The 19,601-nt window shown below is 38.2% G+C and overlaps 2 protein-coding genes and 2 pseudogenes across 2 annotated transcripts; 3 read left to right on the top strand and 1 right to left on the bottom strand.

Moving 5' to 3' along the window:
* Positions 1 to 54: 54 nt before the first annotated feature.
* LOC129372711 (uncharacterized) lies at positions 55 to 4,466 on the bottom strand. The gene is made up of 5 exons (XM_055050165.1): positions 4,239 to 4,466; positions 2,583 to 2,891; positions 1,634 to 1,917; positions 878 to 1,005; positions 55 to 452 (listed from the first exon to the last, which is right to left on the bottom strand). Exons 1-5 carry the CDS (start codon positions 4,315 to 4,317, stop codon positions 248 to 250), a joined length of 1,005 nt encoding a protein of 334 aa, XP_054906140.1. The 5' UTR covers positions 4,318 to 4,466; the 3' UTR covers positions 55 to 247.
* A 3,383-nt stretch (positions 4,467 to 7,849) lies between these two features.
* Positions 7,850 to 11,237, top strand: LOC129372724 (uncharacterized). The gene is made up of 6 exons (XM_055050179.1): positions 7,850 to 7,984; positions 8,339 to 8,419; positions 8,512 to 8,621; positions 9,390 to 9,461; positions 10,566 to 10,688; positions 10,802 to 11,237. Exons 1-5 carry the CDS (start codon positions 7,918 to 7,920, stop codon positions 10,671 to 10,673), a joined length of 438 nt encoding a protein of 145 aa, XP_054906154.1. The 5' UTR covers positions 7,850 to 7,917; the 3' UTR covers positions 10,674 to 10,688; positions 10,802 to 11,237.
* Positions 11,238 to 12,055: 818 nt separating this feature from the next.
* On the top strand, positions 12,056 to 15,085 carry LOC129372723 (ADP-ribosylation factor 4-like; annotated as a pseudogene).
* An 870-nt stretch (positions 15,086 to 15,955) lies between these two features.
* Positions 15,956 to 19,189, top strand: LOC129372730 (ADP-ribosylation factor 4-like; annotated as a pseudogene).
* Positions 19,190 to 19,601: the final 412 nt, after the last annotated feature.

The following is a 19,601-nucleotide window of genomic DNA, read 5'->3' as shown; positions in this document are numbered from 1 at the left end:
TTAACCAGAAGTACATAATGTTATTCTGTATAAAACAAAATTCACTAACATGCATTATTTAATTAGAAATCACTTTATTGTAGTTGAAAGTTAAATTGATTTACAAAAGAAGGAAAATAAACTATTAAACCTGTAATGTGTTTTTGAGGATATTTTTGATTAGTGCAAATATTAACTGATTAATCTTCATGTTAATTATGTGTTCAGATAGAAAGGTCAAAAAGTTAGAATATGATTTCAGTGAACATTACATCTCTTTCTCCCATTGCTCTCTCTTGCGCTCCTCAAAGAGGAAAAGCTTCTTGGGCTTGAATTCTCGCTTCAGGTAATTTCTGTGTTTCTGCTTGTGGTTCAGCTTTTCCCTCTGCAGCTGATAACCGTCCTCCAGCAGCGTCCTGCCTGACTGGGAGTAGCTGATGTAGGACCAGCTGAGTACAGACCCTTGGTAGGACCTGCAATCACAAGCACAAACTTGATGTTACATTTGTTTGAAATAATATTAGATATAATAACTATGTATTTTGTAAGTATTGATTATATAAAAAAATTCAGTGACCTGTATTTGTTTCCATTCAGTTCAGTAGCTGCATTTATCCATCTGTTTTTATTAACCATTATCAGGATATTCCTAACCTGAACTTAATTCACATCGTAACTCTAAAGCAGTGATATCTAAACTTCTTGTCACCTGGAAGAATTCAGGGCCAGATGTATTTTTCCTCCATTAAATAAATTATTGAACAAACAATAAATTAAAGACCTGATAGCTTAGTCAATCAAAAGTGGTCTAATGGTCTGAATGGGACTAGAACATGGTCCAATCAGGCTATGTAAACACACACACACACACACACACACACACACACACACAGCATACCCGTAGCCACCGCTGCTCATGTAGTAGAGGACTTCTTGATAACGGAGAGGAAAATCCCAAACCTGCACATCAGTGATCTGACCTTCAAAGTTTGAAAAGTCAATCACACGGTCACCTGACCACACATACTGAAGACACACACACACACACAAAGCAGATAATTTTGGAGAGAACATTCAGAAACTCATTGAGATTTACATTAAAGTGCATGTGTGTGTACAGATGCACATACATGCATCTGTACACATGTAAGAAATTACAAATGTACTGTAAACTTTACTTCAATAATTCTAACAAGACAAAACTAAAACAAATAACTTTTCAACAAGATACAGCAACTTGTTTTAAGTCAGTAATTCTTGAATATTTGTAGAAAACTGTTTTTTTTTTTTACTTATGGGAAAAATGTCTTGTTATAAGTGAAAGTATCTTCTAGTTTAAAGCTGTGCACTTTAATTGATGAATATATTTTTAGAGACATTTTTGCCCTATGAAGTGTAATAAGATATTTAGAAACACAATAAAACTACTTGGTAAGAAGTTGTTTTTTTTCAGTATGTTACAACATACTGCATAGATTGAAATTTTCTATCCAGGACAAATTTAAAAAAAAAAAAAAAAAACAAATACTCAAATCTATTTTGGATTTTGACTGCAATGATTCAAAATGTGGAAAAAGTGAAGGGATGTGAAAACAGTCACATCTCTCGATCACTGCAGACAATAAATCAGAGATGCTGTTCATTCTGTCCTCACCTGGTTGTTCAGCAGCTTCCTGCTGCTCATGTTTGAGTTTTTGAACATCTGAACTACGCCTTTCACGCTGTCCACAGTGAGGCAGATGCTGGTCCACATGTTGGGCGTCAGATAAGGCCAGAGTTTTAAGTAAGGTTGCAGGAAAACTGTGTTGTAACTGTTGAAGCTCAGCGCGTATGACTGCAGGCCACCAACCTCCAGCCTCAGAGACTGTCTGGAGGGGCTGAGGGTGAAGATGGAGCCACCCTGAGAGTCTGTGATGTACCGCAAACACACCGACACACCTGCAGGGGGCGCACAAGACAGAGAAGCTCAAAACATAAAAGTGACTAGGTTGTAAATAAAGAGTAAATAAATGAAATACAAAAAATATATAACAGAAGGTAGCGAAATAAAAACAACAAAAAAGGAAAACATGAATAACATGGTTATGTTTTTATTCTTCTGCCTCTCCAGAGTTGCTATTCTGCATATCTTACGCTAACAGCAGGTCTTGATGCTCGATTCACATTTCAGATGGTTTCCTGAAATCTGCTTTTTTGCTCATTAGTAGAGACTTATAACCTCGTAGCAACCTGCATGCACAGAGAAAGAAGGCTGACGTCTCACAGCTGTTATTTCTATTTACAGAAATAACAATGGCCGCCGCCGACTATGGTTTTAAATTGACCAGCTGGGATTATGTTGTGATGTGCTTCATTGACTCTTTTATAAATTCATAATTATAGTTTTCAACCATTGGTTACATCCAGTTTTACCGCATCTGGCTTCTTCTAGAGCAGAATTAAGAATATTAACTAAAATGAAATAATACAGCAAACTAAGCTGAGCAAGAACAAAAGGAAAAAGAAAGAAAACCAATAGCCCTGCTAACTTTGTTCTTTGTTGAAGTTTTTCACCTTAATGAACAGAGAATATCAGTAAAGTGATTATTTGTGGAGGAACTCACCTCTAATGGAAGGAGCTGTGGACCAGGGGTACCGAGTGGAGGAGCGGGTGGTGTACCGATGATGGTGAGTTGTAGGTTTAAGGGTGGTGGTCTTTAGTTTATGGGTAGACATTTCAGCTGTGCCTGTGTTGGTTTGGGTGTAGCTGGGTGTGGAGGTGTAACCTGTGGAGGCAGAGTCGGTGTAACCTGTGGTTTGGTATGATGTAGAACTTGCCCCGGGGGGCATCTCGTAAGGCGAATAGAAGGTCAATCTTCCGTAATAACCGGACAGAGTGAACATCTTCCCATTCAGATTGACTCCAGAAGCACCTGAGGAAGAAAGCATAATCAGACACAGCATCAGAATGAGATAAAGTCCTGATTCTTCCTCAATATTTCAGAGAATGCTTGTTGTTTATCAAAACTGCATAACAAGAGTGCATTGAAAGTCTTCTTCCAACATTTTGAGTTTTTTTTCATGTTCCAACCGTTCTAGAAACATGCCTGGGGCATGTCTTTATTTTCAGTGCCTGGGGTTGTTGTAATGAGGTCTTTACAGGTCCTAATCCTGGAAAACACCAACAAAATGGTTCCTGTCATACCAGATCTCAAGGGTGTATTCACAGGAAGTGTATTTGTAGAGTTCACTTTTTTGGTCCACATCAGAGATTGATAATGCATTCACACCTCCCCAAACGAACCGGCAACAATCGGTTCGCTTGTTGCCGGTGGTTTTGCTTAGAAGGTTTAGTTCAGTTGCAGGAAATTCCAATGTGAAAGCAACAAAGTCCAAAGAATTTCCTGGAGAGGATACACCCTACACTGCAAAACCACATCTTACCAAATAGATTTTGTTTGGTTTCTAGTTAAAAATGCCTTAGCACACTTGAAATAGGAAAAAATTAACTAGAAATTTTGATCCCTAATTTAAAGTATTTCCTATTAGTGTGTTTAAATTGCTTGCATATGAAAGAAGTGACATGCAGCTAAGGGAGGCAAGACCGAACAATATGAGCTGTACTTTAAAATCTACAGAATGGTTATGCAACATAACAGAATGGTTATGTCACATAAAACCCTAATAAATAAAGTTTGTGGTGTGAAGCAATAAAATGTGGGAAACTATGTGAATATATGGAAAGTTTTAAAAAATTTAATTGAAATTGAATTTTCAATTAAATTTACAAATGGACACATTGCTAAACCGCCCCATGAGGTCAGCCATGGAAACACTGGCATGTTTTGGCAAATACTTTAAACATTAAAGTATTTAATGTCACTTCGCGATGTGGATTAATGTGAGTTTTATCCAAACATGTTAAAGCCAAAACAAATACATACTGAACTCAAGGGTGTTTGTAAAACAAACAAATATACTGAACTTTGTGAGTTCAGCATATTTAAAACTATTCAGTTTTTCTAAATCTGATGTTGATGACACTGAGAATAATGTTGACCAAATGTTAACAAAAACAGGAAATTTGCAGGAGATAAAGGTTACATTTCCACAAAATTATTCAAACTAATAAAAACTGTATTTCAGGGACTGAGTCGGTCATTTCTTCACTTTCCATTGCTTTAAAAAGAAGAAGTGAGCTAATTTTGAAAATTCTGCAAATGCATTAGTGTAATTTAGGAACTTCTGTGACCTTACGGCTGTGACCTTTCGGCTCTTACCTGTGGAGTCTGGCCAAGCATGCAGTGACCTTTCGGTGAAGGACGTCAGCGTCACAATCAAGAAGAAAAGCAGCTTCATCTTCACACTCAGCCGATCTGTCGACGTCTGCAGGGAACAAAGCAACCAGTGATAATAAATAATCTCTGCCTGCAGAGCTGAACGTCAGCTTGTTTACTTTCACTTCCTGCTTCAAAAGTCATCAGCCTCTCTAAGTTTCATTTCTCGGGTTCAGCGTCTGCCCTCCTTTACTCCCCCTGTTCAGGGGAGGATATTAGTGTAACAGGACCATGTGACATTCGGACCGGGATTTTTATAAACCACAATCTGTGCAGAGCTCAGATTACTTCATCTATATGTTTATCATCCAGAAATGTATCTGCATGAGACAAATGAGTGAAAGCAACTGGTTTGTTAAACAGAAGTAAAATCTGTGTCCAACTTCTACAGTTAACATCCCAAACTTCCTCTTTTGTGTGAAAATCAGGGCGATTGCTGCTGATTAAACAGTTTTATGATGATTTTATCAGCAGGTGTGAAAACTCAGGCCTTTGATCCAAGAAGTCAACTCCTACAAGAACAGTTACAGTCATTGCTCTGCTGTTTGTTCAAACCTGATGAGAAAGGAGCCCTGCAGAGTAAAACTGAGAGAAAACAAACTTTAAATAACCCTTCCTCCAAACAGAATTGCATAAAGTCAAGGAAAAAAATCAGCTTATCTTCTGTGCACTCAGATTTTAGCTTTAAGTGTTTTGAGCCTGTGAAGGAGCAGCAGATTGACAAGCAGCACAAACAACAAACTGAAATCACCAATTCCACTGAAAACAGGTCGTTATAATCTGAGTGGCGCATGTCCATCCATGTTTGTTGTTCTCGTTCTGTTCTTTGGATGAACTGCAACTAACTTCTCATATCTGTCACTCAAACAACAGAGACAGATATGAGGAAAGAACCAAACATTTCCCGTCTAAAGAGACTCTGGAGACAGAAAAAAAATGAAGTCTGCATATTTTCAGCAGTTTGAACCTTGTACTTCTGCAGCACATTCCAAAAATATCCCAAACCTCCTCTTTCGTATGCAAATTACAAAATGCCCTGACTATTGGTGAAAGGGTTTAAGGTTTTCTGAAATGAGAAAACAACCAAGGTATGTTGCTTTCTGAATAATATGGTGTCTGATATATCTGAAAAATGCTGACAATTATTGATGAATGATCAACAGTTGAAAACCGGATAATTCACACCGGGGCACTTAATGTTGCCAAGTAGCACCTGGAAATTTTGAAAGATGATTTAATTCACCTGTTGAACTGAATCAAAATGTTTTTCAGTGGACCGCTACCGACGGTTCTACATGGAGGTGAGACATACAGCAGGATGCTTACGGTTAATGAATGCCTTAAAAACAGGAACTCCCAGTTCAGCAAACTCTGTTGGCAAGTTTGGCAGCGTAACCTTCTTTTCAAACCAGACGGACTCTGTCTCATAAAGCTTCTTTGAACAGGTTAGGAAAGACCTATAACATGTTTTTGATGAGATTGTACTCTATTCAGTTCTGCCTGGTTTGAGCTGTTTTAGGGCCTCTTGTCACTATAAATCCAAATAAGCGGGGGATGGTGACTCCCACAAATTCAGCATTTACACTTGCACTTAAAAATGGCTGGAAAATGCAATCATACAACCTCACATCTTTGAAAAGCAGAAGTAGAGCCTCTTGCACAACCAACAAGAATGTAGCAGCTGCTACATTCTTGTTGGTCATCAACAAAACACTTTCCAGCAGCCATTGTGTAACACATGCATCTGGCCGTTGTCTATAAGCTCTTGGCTTGTTCTTAGAAGCAGTGAAAACCCAAATGGGAGAATAAAACATGCAAAAAGTAAATTTTGCATCATGCAAATAAATCTGATCAAATTTTTTTCCCATCAAACATTTCTTCATTTTGAATCAGAGACACTGAGAAATCAATCTGCACATTAAATCCATCATGCTTTGAACAAACATGACAAATGTAGAGAAAATTCCACCAAGTCAACCATAAAAACTTATAAGAAAAAATGATAAATCATTTAAGCTCCTTTTCTCACTGTTTTGATTTCCAACAAACAAACCATGTAGTTTGATAGATAAATTTTAACTGCAGATCATGCAGAGCTTTGTGTTTAACTGTGGGAACAAGGTCTGGGAATCCTGAAAAAAGACTTTAGAGAATATTATGAATTGGTTTTTAATGTTCTGACCAACTTTTTTATCTGTGTCTGATTGGGACGATCTGGACCACATGTGTCAAACTCAAGACCCCTGGGCCAAATCTGGCCCGCTGTAGCTTTTTATGTGGCCCTCTAGATTCTAGACTAAACACTAAATCTGATTAGATATTGTATTATCAATTAAGTCAATGGAGTTTTTATCTGTTTGCTGCCAAATTATATCAGTCCCTCCAGTTTCTTGAGAATTATCATGGAAATTGAAGTAAAATCACCAAATCCCAACACTTTACATACTTGGGAATTCAGTGCAGTTTTTTTCTCCAAAATTGTCAAAAACTTTATTATTTGTACTCAACAGCTGCCTCGGCCTTTATTGATGTCAGATTGTAGTCTAGTAATAAAAGGTCTTCATAAATTATTGCAAATATTTCCAATACCACAAACACTTTGATTTTTATTGTAGAAAACACCAACAGTATCATAAAGTCCTGGAGGGACTGAAAAGATGTTTAATAATGTTATTTAATTTTAAGAATTCATTGATATTTTAAATTTGTGAACAGGTTTTATCAATGCATTCTGGCACAACCGGCCCTTTAATATTCATGATCTGGATTTGCTCCAAAACGAAAATGAGCTTCACACCCCTGATCCAGACCAACCTGGTTGTGTCACACCTGCCAACAAACACCAGAAAGAGGCAGAGCAAATGGCATCACTTCCTGCTACGAGCTATGAAAACAGGAAGTGGGGGAATTTTCAAAATAAAACTGAAGATACTGAAGTTTTTATTACCTTCAATAGCTGATAGATAGATAGATAGATAGATAGATAGATAGATAGATAGATAGATAGATAGATAGATAGATAGATAGATAGATAGATAGATAGATAGATAGATAGATAGATAGATAGATAGATAGATACACTTTAAAATTCTCAATGTCAAAACTTTCACGAATAAAACACATACTAAGAGTACTGAAAGTGAAGTCAAGTTAGTTCACTTATATATGACCTCGTACTGCTTTGCCTGTATGTCTGTTTTTCAAGTTTTCATTATTAAAACCTTCATAGTAAATAAATAATACATTAATTAATTACTGCCACTAGTGGTAGAAGTACTGTATTACAATACCAATGACAAACAAACAAACAAATAAACGAATAAATAAATAAAGGTTCTTTCTCTAACAAAATCTAAATATTGAGTCGTTTTAAATTTCTGTTTAAAACGACTCAGTGCTTTTATTTTGAAAGCCGTGGAGGCGGAAGTGATGTCACTAGGTGTTTTGAAGTTCCCCGGTGAGCCAGCTGTGTTTACGTGCGTCCTTCCACGGTGGAGCGAGCTGACAGCTCCCGGGATGACAGCGTGGGTTAGAGAAACACGCCCACAGCGGTGGTGTTTAAAACACGGGGCTCCCACGGACACGCAGACAACCTGGGACACTTCCTGCCTGGACCTTCATCATGGGAGTCATCATCTCACAGATCTTCTCCAGGTTCATCTCCAAGACTCCGGTCAGGATTCTAATGGGTGAGTTTCTGCATCTTAAATTAGCCAATCGGTGGACTAAATACCCTAAGCTAATCAATAATTGCTATTTATTTATAATTATTTGTGTCTCTAACAATCCCTACGACCAGTGTATGAGTTATATAAAACACATAAGGGGCTGAGTTGTACCACTGTTATTATAGCTGTTGATTTTAACAAAAGTAGCAAAATAAAAAAAAAGAGAAAAATCAGATTTCGAAGTGGAGTGATGTTCAAATGTACAATATTATTTTAACTATTTGAATGTAACATCAGTTGATAAACACTAAATTTACAGTGAACAGGTTAACATGTCTGATATCTTATATATTTGTTCTGTTTGTGTGTCTGCAGTGGGTCTGGATGCTGCAGGGAAAACCACGCTGCTGTACAAACTGAAGCTGGCTGAGGTGGTCACCACCATCCCGACCCTCGGTGAGTGGTTCTGACCTCCGACCTCTAATTATCTGACCTCGGAGCTAAAGAACCGCAGCGTTTTAAAGCCACACTTTCTTTTTCCTGTTCAGGTTTCAACGTAGAGACGGTGGAGTATAAAAACATCAGTTTCACCGTTTGGGATGTTGGTGGTCAGACCATCATCAGACCGCTGTGGAGACATTACTACACCAACACACAGGTAGAAATACTGCAGAATTCATTCACCTGCAGTTACATCACTTTGACGCACACTTGGGAAAAGTTTTATGTGCCAAACAGGTTCTACTGATTCCCCAAATTAGTCGATTGGTGTAAAATATGGCGAGAATCGCTTTGAGGGTGAAACAAGCGCCAAACAAATTTAGGGGTAGAGGCAACAAAATTAGAATTGTCTCAGCAACAGTCACTAGGAAGGCATTTTATTATACTGATTATCTGTTTACATTCATTTTGTCTAAAATACTTCAAAATTGTTTGACGTACAATGAACTACCACATTAGTAACTACCAAAATAGTTATATTAAACTTGTTTATTAATTTAAAATAACTATTTTTATATTAAACTAGTCTACTAGTTTAATGGAAATTAAATTGAAATTGTTTAATGTATTTTTAGTTTGTTACAGAAGTAACTAGTTACATTAGTAACTACTTTAATGTAACTAATTAAGCAATCTGCTAATGTATCCAGTTTATTAGTTACAATAAATTAATGTAAACAAGTTAGCAAGAAAAAACCAGAAAAGTCAAACACAAATAGAAACAAGATGGAAATAAATTGATCTGTTAAACTTACTGGACTGATAGCAATCGCTAAAAAATGACTAAACTCAACTGATACAGATGTTAATGCTGATATATAGTGCATCCCTATAAAATTTTCATTTATCACAATTCATTTTGCGGATTTTTTTCACCAAAATGCTGCCACCTTTCTTGCTGAATTTTCCATTTGTTTGTCTTCAGGGTTTGATTTTTGTGATCGACAGCAGCGATTCTGAGAGGATTAAAGAGGCTGCAGACGAGCTGCACAGGCAGGTGAGCCTCTGGTCACAACTCAAACTCAATGCTTGTTGACACGTTTGCACCCACAACTGACCAAAAATACTAAGAAATTTAGCAAAGTTCTAAAATGTAGAGGGTTTTTCAATGCAATGTGTTCATAACAATTTCACAGAGTAAAACTAATTCCAATAATAAAACTTATCTTATTGTTGTAAAGGCTGCTGACTCCTGGTCTGGACTAAGATTTTGTCTTTCCCACCTGATAGTCCGGTAGACCCGGTTCTATTAGAGACCAAAAACCACAACATTTGTAACATTTTCAGCTGCTGTGGTTCTTTCTTGCTCCAATGTGTCAAACCAATCAGACCCTTTGAACAACCTGTTCCCCTCCTCGCCTGAGGGGGCGCTGCACCAAGAACCACTGAAAGAAACAACACAAAACCTATGAAGGAGACACTGTAGCTTCCTTTTATGTGTGTCTGCTTTATGTAACTTCCTGATTCACAAAAATGCTATTAAAATGGAGTGGTGTCAGATTTTAGAGGTTGTAAGATTTCTCTTTTGTCTTTGGTAAAAGACAAAAGAGTGTTCTCCTGCTAGTACAAGTTAGCATATTTTTTTTGTTTGCATTTACCCAGAATGCCCTGTGCTACAATCCACTTCCTGCTAGTGGCGCGGTCTCCGGTTCACTGGCATTCACATTCACCACCAAAGATTACTACAACCAAACCCTGACCGAGATTTGTAGGTGGACCAGTGTCCCTTTTTGGTCTGATTGCACATTCACATCTCCCCAAGTGGAACGGACTTTGACTAGGCAAGCAGACTGGAGTAGGTTAGAAAAGCAAACTAAACAGGGCTGGTGGGAATCCAACCTAAATATCTATTTTACAAAAACATCTGAAGAAGTTTTTTTCTCAATTTCAAAGTAGAAACACGTTTGTTTGAAATTCTGTTCCTGCAGTGAAACATGGTGGTGGCAGCATCATGCAGGAGGAACACGTAATCTACTACTGCTATAGAATACTAAAGAAAGAAAAAACCTTGTGCAAAGTAATGTTAGTTTGAAATAATTTCCAAAGACTAAGCCAGATTACAGTGACTGAGACTCTAATCCCTGCTCTGTTTGTCCTGCAGCTGGAGGAGGATGAGCTGAGGGACGCTCCGGTTCTGGTTTTTGCTAACAAACAGGACTTACCTAGAGCCATGTCGGTCGATGACATCACACAGGCTCTCAGCCTATGAGGAGTCCGGCAGCCGGTAGGTACTTCCTGTGGTGATCAGAAATAATTTGGACAGGCGGTCTCATATTTACACTGAGGCCAGGTATTACAGGTAGAGAGCGACCTTTGACCTGGTGTGTGTCCCTGCAGTGGTTCGTCCAGTCGTCCTGTGCCGTCAGCGGCGCCGGTCTGGTGGAGGGACTGGACTGGCTCTCCGACCGGATCCTGAAGAAGTAGCTGCTGCTGAGATGCTCTGATTTCTGACGTTCCCACTGAGTCTTTGAAGGCACCAGGCGGCCGCTGGCGCCGTTTACCTGGAGAAACCTGAAGGATCTTCTGTAAAATGTCCAAACCTGTAAACTATTGCACTTTTTCTCTGGAAAGAGACAACCAGAAACTAATAGTTTTTTTTTTTTCTTTGAATTTGGGTTTGGAATAGTTGAGATATTTGCATATTGCTGTAAGATTTCATATTATTCTGATGGTTTTTGATTCTTCCTATAACATTTTCATTACAGTCACCAGTTGTTTATTTTGGGTGCTTTTACAACAGGTTTTGTGATAAATAAAAATATGCCTCACTGTGCTTTAATTTTCTGCAGATATTTATACTAATGTTTTATTAAACTGTATTTATTGTGGAAACCAAATGTTGATATCATTTGATAAAATAAAAGCCAGAAGAAGCAAAATCCTTTTGTCTTATTTTGACAGACTGGACTGATAGTTGCACAAGTATGACTGTAAAAAAATAAATAAGAAGTCATCAGTTTTGACCAAATTTAAGTTTTTGTTTTTTCATGTGTTTTATGGTTTGTTAAGTCGAGACTTCCAACTAAAGTAGACAATCAGAAATGTCTAACTTATCTCACACAGTGTTTACATTTTTAAAAAATGATAAAAGATTTTCCATACTAACCGATTTAACTCCAAATTTTTCCCAGACATTAAAATCAGATGTCATTTATGTTCGTCCGAAATAATACGGGGAAAATAATTTTAAAAATTGTGAAAAAATATATGAAAATTATGATTGGTCACAATTGTGACCAGTGGGATATAAAAGTACACAAAGATTCAACTAATTTATTGACTTCAATAAAGTTGTATCTTTTTTTAGTTTATTACTGAGCAAATAAAATAAAAAGGGGCACAAAATGTTTGCTTTAAAAATGTTAAAAATATAATTATTTGGTGCCTTGTGCTTTCAACTGAACATTTGGGAAGTTTGTACACCTCTTGTCTAAACTTTAATAAATAAATAAATTGCTATTATTAATTTAAGAATTAAACAGATAAAAGAAACTCATGAGATGTATCTTTGATTTTTTTTAAACGACGAATGATGTGTGCCTTTATTGTGAAGGTAGGCAAACCGGAAGTGAGGTCATGAAGCGCCTCGGAGTTTCCCAGTGATCCAGGTTTTGTTTACGCGCTTCCTTCCACCGTGGATTGTGCTGACAGCTGCTGAGATGAAGCCGTGGATAAGAGCAACACGCCCACGGGAAACACGGGAAACAGCCAAACCTGAACCCGGACCCGAACCCGTACCCGAACCTCCGTCATGGGAGCCATCATTTCACAGATCCTCTCCATGTTCCCCTCAAAGTCCCCGTCAGGATTTTAATGGGTGAGTTTTGGTTATTTTAACGTAATTCTGGCTGTAAAACTGGTGAATTCTGGGAAAGCAGATACTGTCGGCCATCACATATTTATTCATTAAATAAACGCAGGGCCGGCCCCAGCCTCCATGGGGCCCTCAGTGAAATCTGGTTTGGGGGCCTCCAGTTCTACTAACAATGTGGACCGGCTGCAATCAGCAGCCCGATCATTAGATCTTTCACACACCTGCTGTAAACTTGTTGCATCTCTGGCAGCGCTGTTTACATCATGTACATGAATAATAATAGGAATACATTTATTGGCCAACTGATTTATCGACCAGTTGATTTCTCTGAGACGATTTCCTTAGTTTTGGAGGATCGTGATCTGCTGATACTTACATGTGAAGCTAATCTTATCCCTGAATGCATATGTGGATCGGTTCTGGGTCTTTAAATTATTCTAACAGAACTTAGAAGTTGATGTATAAATAATGTTTCTTTTAGCCACAAAGTGATCAGCAGCAAACATTATGCCTCCATCTACAGCATAGAGCAGCTCATCATGCTGCAGCCATGCAGCCTGACGTAAAAAACATTTTGATAGACAATGTCAAACATTGACAAGTTTTAATTATTGTTATCAAACGTTATGAAACACCTCAGAAATATACAGAGGCACCATGAGAATCAACTGAAAGTTTAAACTCAGTTTCACACAAACACAAAGACCCTATTACCTGTTGCACACCTGCACATTTAACGGACTGTGGGAAACAAACCGCCCTGTATCAGAACTCAGCTCTGGTTCTGGTTCTGACAGCTCTTCTGTGTTTGTGTCTGCAGTGGGTCTGGATGGTGCAGGTAAAACCACTTTGCTCTACAAACTGAAGCTGGGCAATGTGATCGCCACCATCCCGACCATTGGTGAGTGGTTCTGACCTCTGACCTCTTCCTGTGTGACCTCAGAGTAAAAGAACTGCAGCCTGTGTTTCCCCATTCAGGTTTCAACGTGGAGACGGTGGAGCACAGAAACATCAGTTTCACAGTCTGGGATATTGGTTATCATCACATGACCAGACCGCTGTGGAGACATTACTACGCCAACACGCAGGTACAATGACTGCAGGTGTCAAAGTACTTGTGAAGAAAAGTTCAGTCACTTTGATGCATCCATGAGAAAAGTATTTGGCTTCAAAGCCAGTAGTGCCATAATATTCCATTCACAAAGTAAAACTGTAATATGCTCATCTTACTTGTGATGTAAACTGGTATTTTGTCTGTGTCATGTGTGAAGAACATGAGAGGAAACAGAACTACTGCATAAAACAGAAAGTGAATTAGTACTTTAGACTATACCTGAAAAATTAATTTAGGGCAAACTTCAAGTGCTAAATGAAAAGTCAGCTCTGTTATGAGTGCATTAGAAGAAGTTCACTGGCTAGCAGAGTGTAATAGGATTTTCTGTGAGGTCACAAGGTTATGAAAGTCAGCTAAGATTTTCAAATATTGCAGCTCTAATTTGTAGTGTTGCTATAAATTAAATTGATGTTACAAACATATTTAATATTTGCTGTGTTTGTCTCCAGGGTTTTATTTATGTGGTTGACAGCAGCGATTCAGAAAGGATTAAAGAGGCCGCGGAAACGCTCCTTATGCTGGTGAGCTTGTTTGCAACATAAAACTCAATAAAGTTAAATAAATGCATTTAGCTGAACCGAAGATACAAACGGCTCCCAAGGTCAGAAGGGTTGTTGACCTCTGGCATTTTGTTAAACTAAATATCTGTTCAAAATCATCTGGAGTGATCTCATCTCAGTCTTAAAGTAGGAGATTATTTCCAGATTTTAAATCAAATTATAAATCCTGATAGATGTAGTGTCAATGTAAACACAGTAACATGAACCAGAGTATTAGCTTACAGGCTAAGAGGCTAACGACATGACGTAGCTACTGATTTATTCGCTATTTAACATTCATTCCTGTTGTCAAAGTGATGAAACTTAACCTGGACATGAATGAATACCACTGTGAAGATAACCACCAGTCAGCAGGCTCTCTCTCTTTCTCTCTCTGTCATCTACATCTGTTAGATAGCCCCTCTGGTGGGCACATCGAGAGATTACACATCGTTACCTTGACAACAGTAACACACAGACTTTTTACACAGTAACTCTTGTGTTTGTCCTGCAGCTGGAGGAGGATGAGCTGAGGGACGCTCCGGTTCTGGTTTTTGCTAACAAACAGGACTTACCTAGAGCCATGTCGGTCGATGACATCACACAGGCTCTCAGCCTATCAGGAGTCCGGCAGCCGGTAGGTACTTCCTGTGGTGATCAGAAATAATTTGGACAGGCGGTCTCATATTTACACTGAGGCCAGGTATTACAGGTAGAGAGCGACCTTTGACCTGGTGTGTGTCCCTGCAGTGGTTCGTCCAGTCGTCCTGTGCCGTCAGCGGCGCCGGTCTGGTGGAGGGACTGGACTGGGCTCTCCGACCGGATCCTGAAGAAGTAGCTGCTGCTGAGATGCTCTGATTTCTGACGTTCCCACTGAGTCTTTGAAGGCACCAGGCGGCCGCTGGCGCCGTTTACCTGGAGAAACCTGAAGGATCTTCTGTAAAATGTCCAAACCTTAAAAACTATTGCACTTTTTCTCTGGAAAGAGACAACCAGAAACTAATAGTTTTTTTTTTTTCTTTGAATTTGGGTTTGGAATAGTTGAGATATTTGCATATTGCTGTAAGATTTCATATTATTCTGATGGTTTTTGATTCTTCCTATAACATTTTCATTACAGTCACCAGTTGTTTATTTTGGGTGCTTTTACAACAGGTTTTTGATAAATAAAATATGCCTCACTGTGCTTTAATTTTCTGCAGATATTTATACTAATGTTTTATTAAACTGTATTTATTGTGGAAACCAAATGTTGATATCATTTGATAAAATAAAAGCCAGAAGAAGCAAAATCCTTTTGTCTTATTTTGACAGACTGGACTGATAGTTGCACAAGTATGACTGTAAAAAAATAAATAAGAAGTCATCAGTTTTGACCAAATTTAAGTTTTTGTTTTTTCATGTGTTTTATGGTTTGTTAGTCGAGACTTCCAACTAAAGTAGACAATCAGAAATGTCTAACTTATCTCACACAGTGTTTACATTTTTAAAAATGATAAAAGATTTTCCATACTAACCGATTTAACTCCAAATTTTCCCAGACATTAAAATCAGATGTCATTTATGTTCGTCCGAAATAATACGGGGAAATAATTTTAAAAATTGTGAAAAAATATATGAAAATTATGATTGGTCACAATTGTGACCAGTGGGATATAAAAGTACACAAAGATTCAACTAATTTATTGACTTCAATAAAGTTGTATCTTTTTTTAGTTTATTACTGAGCAAATAAAATAAAAAGGGGCACAAAATGTTTGCTTTAAAAATGTTAAAAATATAATTATTTGGTGCCTTGTGCTTTCAACTGAACATTTGGGAAGTTTGTACACCTCTTGTCTAAACTTTAATAAATAAATAAATTGCTATTATTAATTTAAGAATTAAACAGATAAAAGAAACTCATGAGATGTATCTTTGATTTTTTTTAAACGACGAATGATGTGTGCCTTTATTGTGAAGGTAGGCAAACCGGAAGTGAGGTCATGAAGCGCCTCGGAGTTTCCCAGTGATCCAGGTTTTGTTTACGCGCTTCCTTCCACCGTGGATTGTGCTGACAGCTGCTGAGATGAAGCCGTGGATAAGAGCAACACGCCCACGGGAAACACGGGAAACAGCCAAACCTGAACCCGGACCCGAACCCGTACCCGAACCTCCGTCATGGGAGCCATCATTTCACAGATCCTCTCCATGTTCCCCTCAAAGTCTCCCGTCAGATTTTAATGGGTGAGTTTTGGTTATTTAACGTAATTCTGGCTGTAAAACTGTGGTGAATTCTGGGAAAGCAGATACTGTCGGCCATCACATATTTATTCATTAAATAAACGCAGGGCCGGCCCCAGCCTCCATGGGGCCCTCAGTGAAATCTGGTTTTGGGGGCCTCCAGTTCTACTAACAATGTGGACCGGCTGCAATCAGCAGCCCGATCATTAGATCTTTCACACACCTGCTGTAAACTTGTTGCATCTCTGGCAGCGCTGTTTACATCATGTACATGAATAATAGGAATACATTTATTGGCCAACTGATTTATCGACCAGTTGATTTCTCTGAGACGATTTCCTTAGTTTTGGAGGATCGTGATCTGCTGATACTTACATGTGAAGCTAATCTTATCCCTGAATGCATATGTGGATCGGTTCTGGGTCTTTAAATTATTCTAACAGAACTTAGAAGTTGATGTATAAATAATGTTTCTTTTAGCCACAAAGTGATCAGCAGCAAACATTATGCCTCCATCTACAGCATAGAGCAGCTCATCATGCTGCAGCCATGCAGCCTGACGTAAAAACATTTTGATAGACAATGTCAAACATTGACAAGTTTTAATTATTGTTATCAAACGTTATGAAACACCTCAGAAATATACAGAGGCACCATGAGAATCAACTGAAAGTTTAAACTCAGTTTCACACAAACACAAAGACCCTATTACCTGTTGCACACCTGCACATTTAACGGACTGTGGGAAACAAACCGCCCTGTATCAGAACTCAGCTCTGGTTCTGGTTCTGACAGCTCTTCTGTGTTTGTGTCTGCAGTGGGTCTGGATGGTGCAGGTAAAACCACTTTGCTCTACAAACTGAAGCTGGGCAATGTGGTCGCCACCATCCCGACCATTGGTGAGTGGTTCTGACCTCTGACCTCTTCCTGTGTGACCTCAGAGTAAAGAACTGCAGCCTGTGTTTCCCCATTCAGGTTTCAACGTGGAGACGGTGGAGCACAGAAAATCAGTTTCACAGTCTGGGATATTGGTTATCATCACATGACCAGACCGCTGTGGAGACATTATTACGCCAACACGCAGGTACAATGACTGCAGGTGTCAAAGTACTTGTGAAGAAAAGTTCAGTCACTTTGATGCATCCATGAGAAAGTATTTGGCTTCAAAGCCAGTAGTGCCATAATATTCCATTCACAAAGTAAAACTGTAATATGCTCATCTTACTTGTGATGTAAACTGGTATTTTGTCTGTGGTCATGTGTGAAGAACATGAGAGGAAACAGAACTACTGCATAAAACAGAAAGTGAATTAGTACTTTAGACTATATCCTGAAAAATTAATTTAGGGCAAACTTCAAGTGCTAAATGAAAAGTCAGCTCTGTTATGAGTGCATTAGAAGAAGTTCACTGGCTAGCAGAGTGTAATAGGAGTTTCTATGAGGTCACAAGGTTATGAAAGTCAGCTAAGATTTTCAAATATTGTGCAGCTCTAATTTGTAGTGTTGCTATAAATTAAATTGATGTTACAAACATATTTAATATTTGCTGTGTTTGTCTCCAGGGTTTTATTTATGTGGTTGACAGCAGCGATTCAGAAAGGATTAAAGAGGCCGCGGAAACGCTCCTTATGCTGGTGAGCTTGTTTGCAACATAAAACTCAATAAAGTTAAATAAATGCATTTAGCTGAACCGAAGATACAAACGGCTCCCAAGGTCAGAAGGGTTGTTGACCTCTGGCATTTTGTTAAACTAAATATCTGTTCAAAATCATCTGGAGTGATCTCATCTCAGTCTTAAAGTAGGAGATTATTTCCAGATTATAAATCAAATTATAAATCCTGATAGATGTAGTGTCAATGTAAACACAGTAACATGAACCAGAGTATTAGCTTACAGGCTAAGAGGCTAACGACATGACGTAGCTACTGATTTATTCGCTATTTAACATTCATTCCTGTTGTCAAAGTGATGAAACTTAATCTGGACATGAATGAATACCACTGTGAAGATAACCAGCCAGTCAGCAGGCTCTCTCTTTCTCTCTGTCATCTACATCTGTTAGATCGCCCTCTGGTGGGCACATCGAGAGATTACACATCGTTACCTTGACAACAGTAACACGCAGACTTTTTACACAGTAACTCTTGTGTTTGTCCTGCAGCTGGAGGAGGATGAGCTGAGGGACGCTCCGGTTCTGGTTTTTGCTAACAAACAGGACTTACCTAGAGCCGTGTCGGTCGATGACATCACACAGGCTCTCAGCCTATCAGGAGTCCGGCAGCCGGTAGGTACTTCCTGTGGTGATCAGAAATAATTTGGACAGGCGGTCTCATATTTACACTGAGGCCAGGTATTACAGGTAGAGAGCGACCGTTGACCTGGTGCGTGTCCCTGCAGTGGTTCGTCCAGTCGTCCTGTGCCGTCAGCGGCGCCGGTCTGGTGGAGGGACTGGACTGGCTCTCCGACCGGATCCTGAAGAAGTAGCTGCTGCTGAGATGCTCTGATTTCTGACGTTCCCACTGAGTCTTTGAAGGCACCAGGCGGCCGCTGGCGCCGTTAGTAAAACTGTCGCACTTTTATATTAATATCTTATGAAACTTTGTATTTATGTGAAATCTGAATGTCGATTATTTGCTGATAGATTTTATTTTGTCCTTGCTGGTTTTCTTGTGTCAAACATTCAACATTTTGCATTTCCAATCAGATGTTTCTTTTATTGTTTTTACAAATTTGATGGTGAATTCATGAAAAAGGAGAAAAACAAACCAATGTGCTTTATTTTTCAGAATATTACACTAATTTCTTGATTTGTATTTATTGTAAAATCAATAAATTATTTACTAAGAGATTTTATATTGTCAGTAATAAAGTTTTCTTGCTTCTCTACAAAACTTTGTGCACCAACATATTTTTGGTTGTTTATAGAAATTAAATACATTTTAAAAATTGCAAATAAACAGATCTGCTTTATTTTTCTACATGCATTTCATTGTGTTATGAAACTGTATTGATAATAAAATCGGAATGTCAAATATTTGCTGAGGTTTTTAATTCTCCTTGATGGTTTTCTTGTTTTTCACAACCAGATTTTTTTTGTTTATGTTTTTACAATTTATATGGTAATTTCATAAATCAAATTAGAAAAATTAACAGATATGCTTTTGTTTTTTGCAGATAGTTAGGCTAATATCTTAATTAGTATTTATTGTGAAATTTGAATGTCAGAATAATATGAAAGATGGAAGTAACCGAGTCATTGTGTCTTTATTTTAACAGACTAACAGCAAAGCTGGGATGTAAATAATAGCAACCAGCTTTAATGTCCACAAACTTTTTGTCCATTTTCTTCATCCCGGCTGGGGAAGGTGAACCTCCAACCAAGGAAATTTAATCTAAAGATACTTGACATGAAATTTAAATAGATAAATAAATGTAACGAAAATGAA

This window comes from Poeciliopsis prolifica, unplaced genomic scaffold, assembly GCF_027474105.1.
Source record: "Poeciliopsis prolifica strain line A6 unplaced genomic scaffold, Auburn_PproV2 SCAFFOLD030, whole genome shotgun sequence".
Taxonomy (NCBI): domain Eukaryota; kingdom Metazoa; phylum Chordata; class Actinopteri; order Cyprinodontiformes; family Poeciliidae; genus Poeciliopsis; species Poeciliopsis prolifica.
The sequence above is the reverse complement of the archived record's forward strand: the minus strand, read 5'-3'. Positions and strand labels throughout refer to the sequence as shown.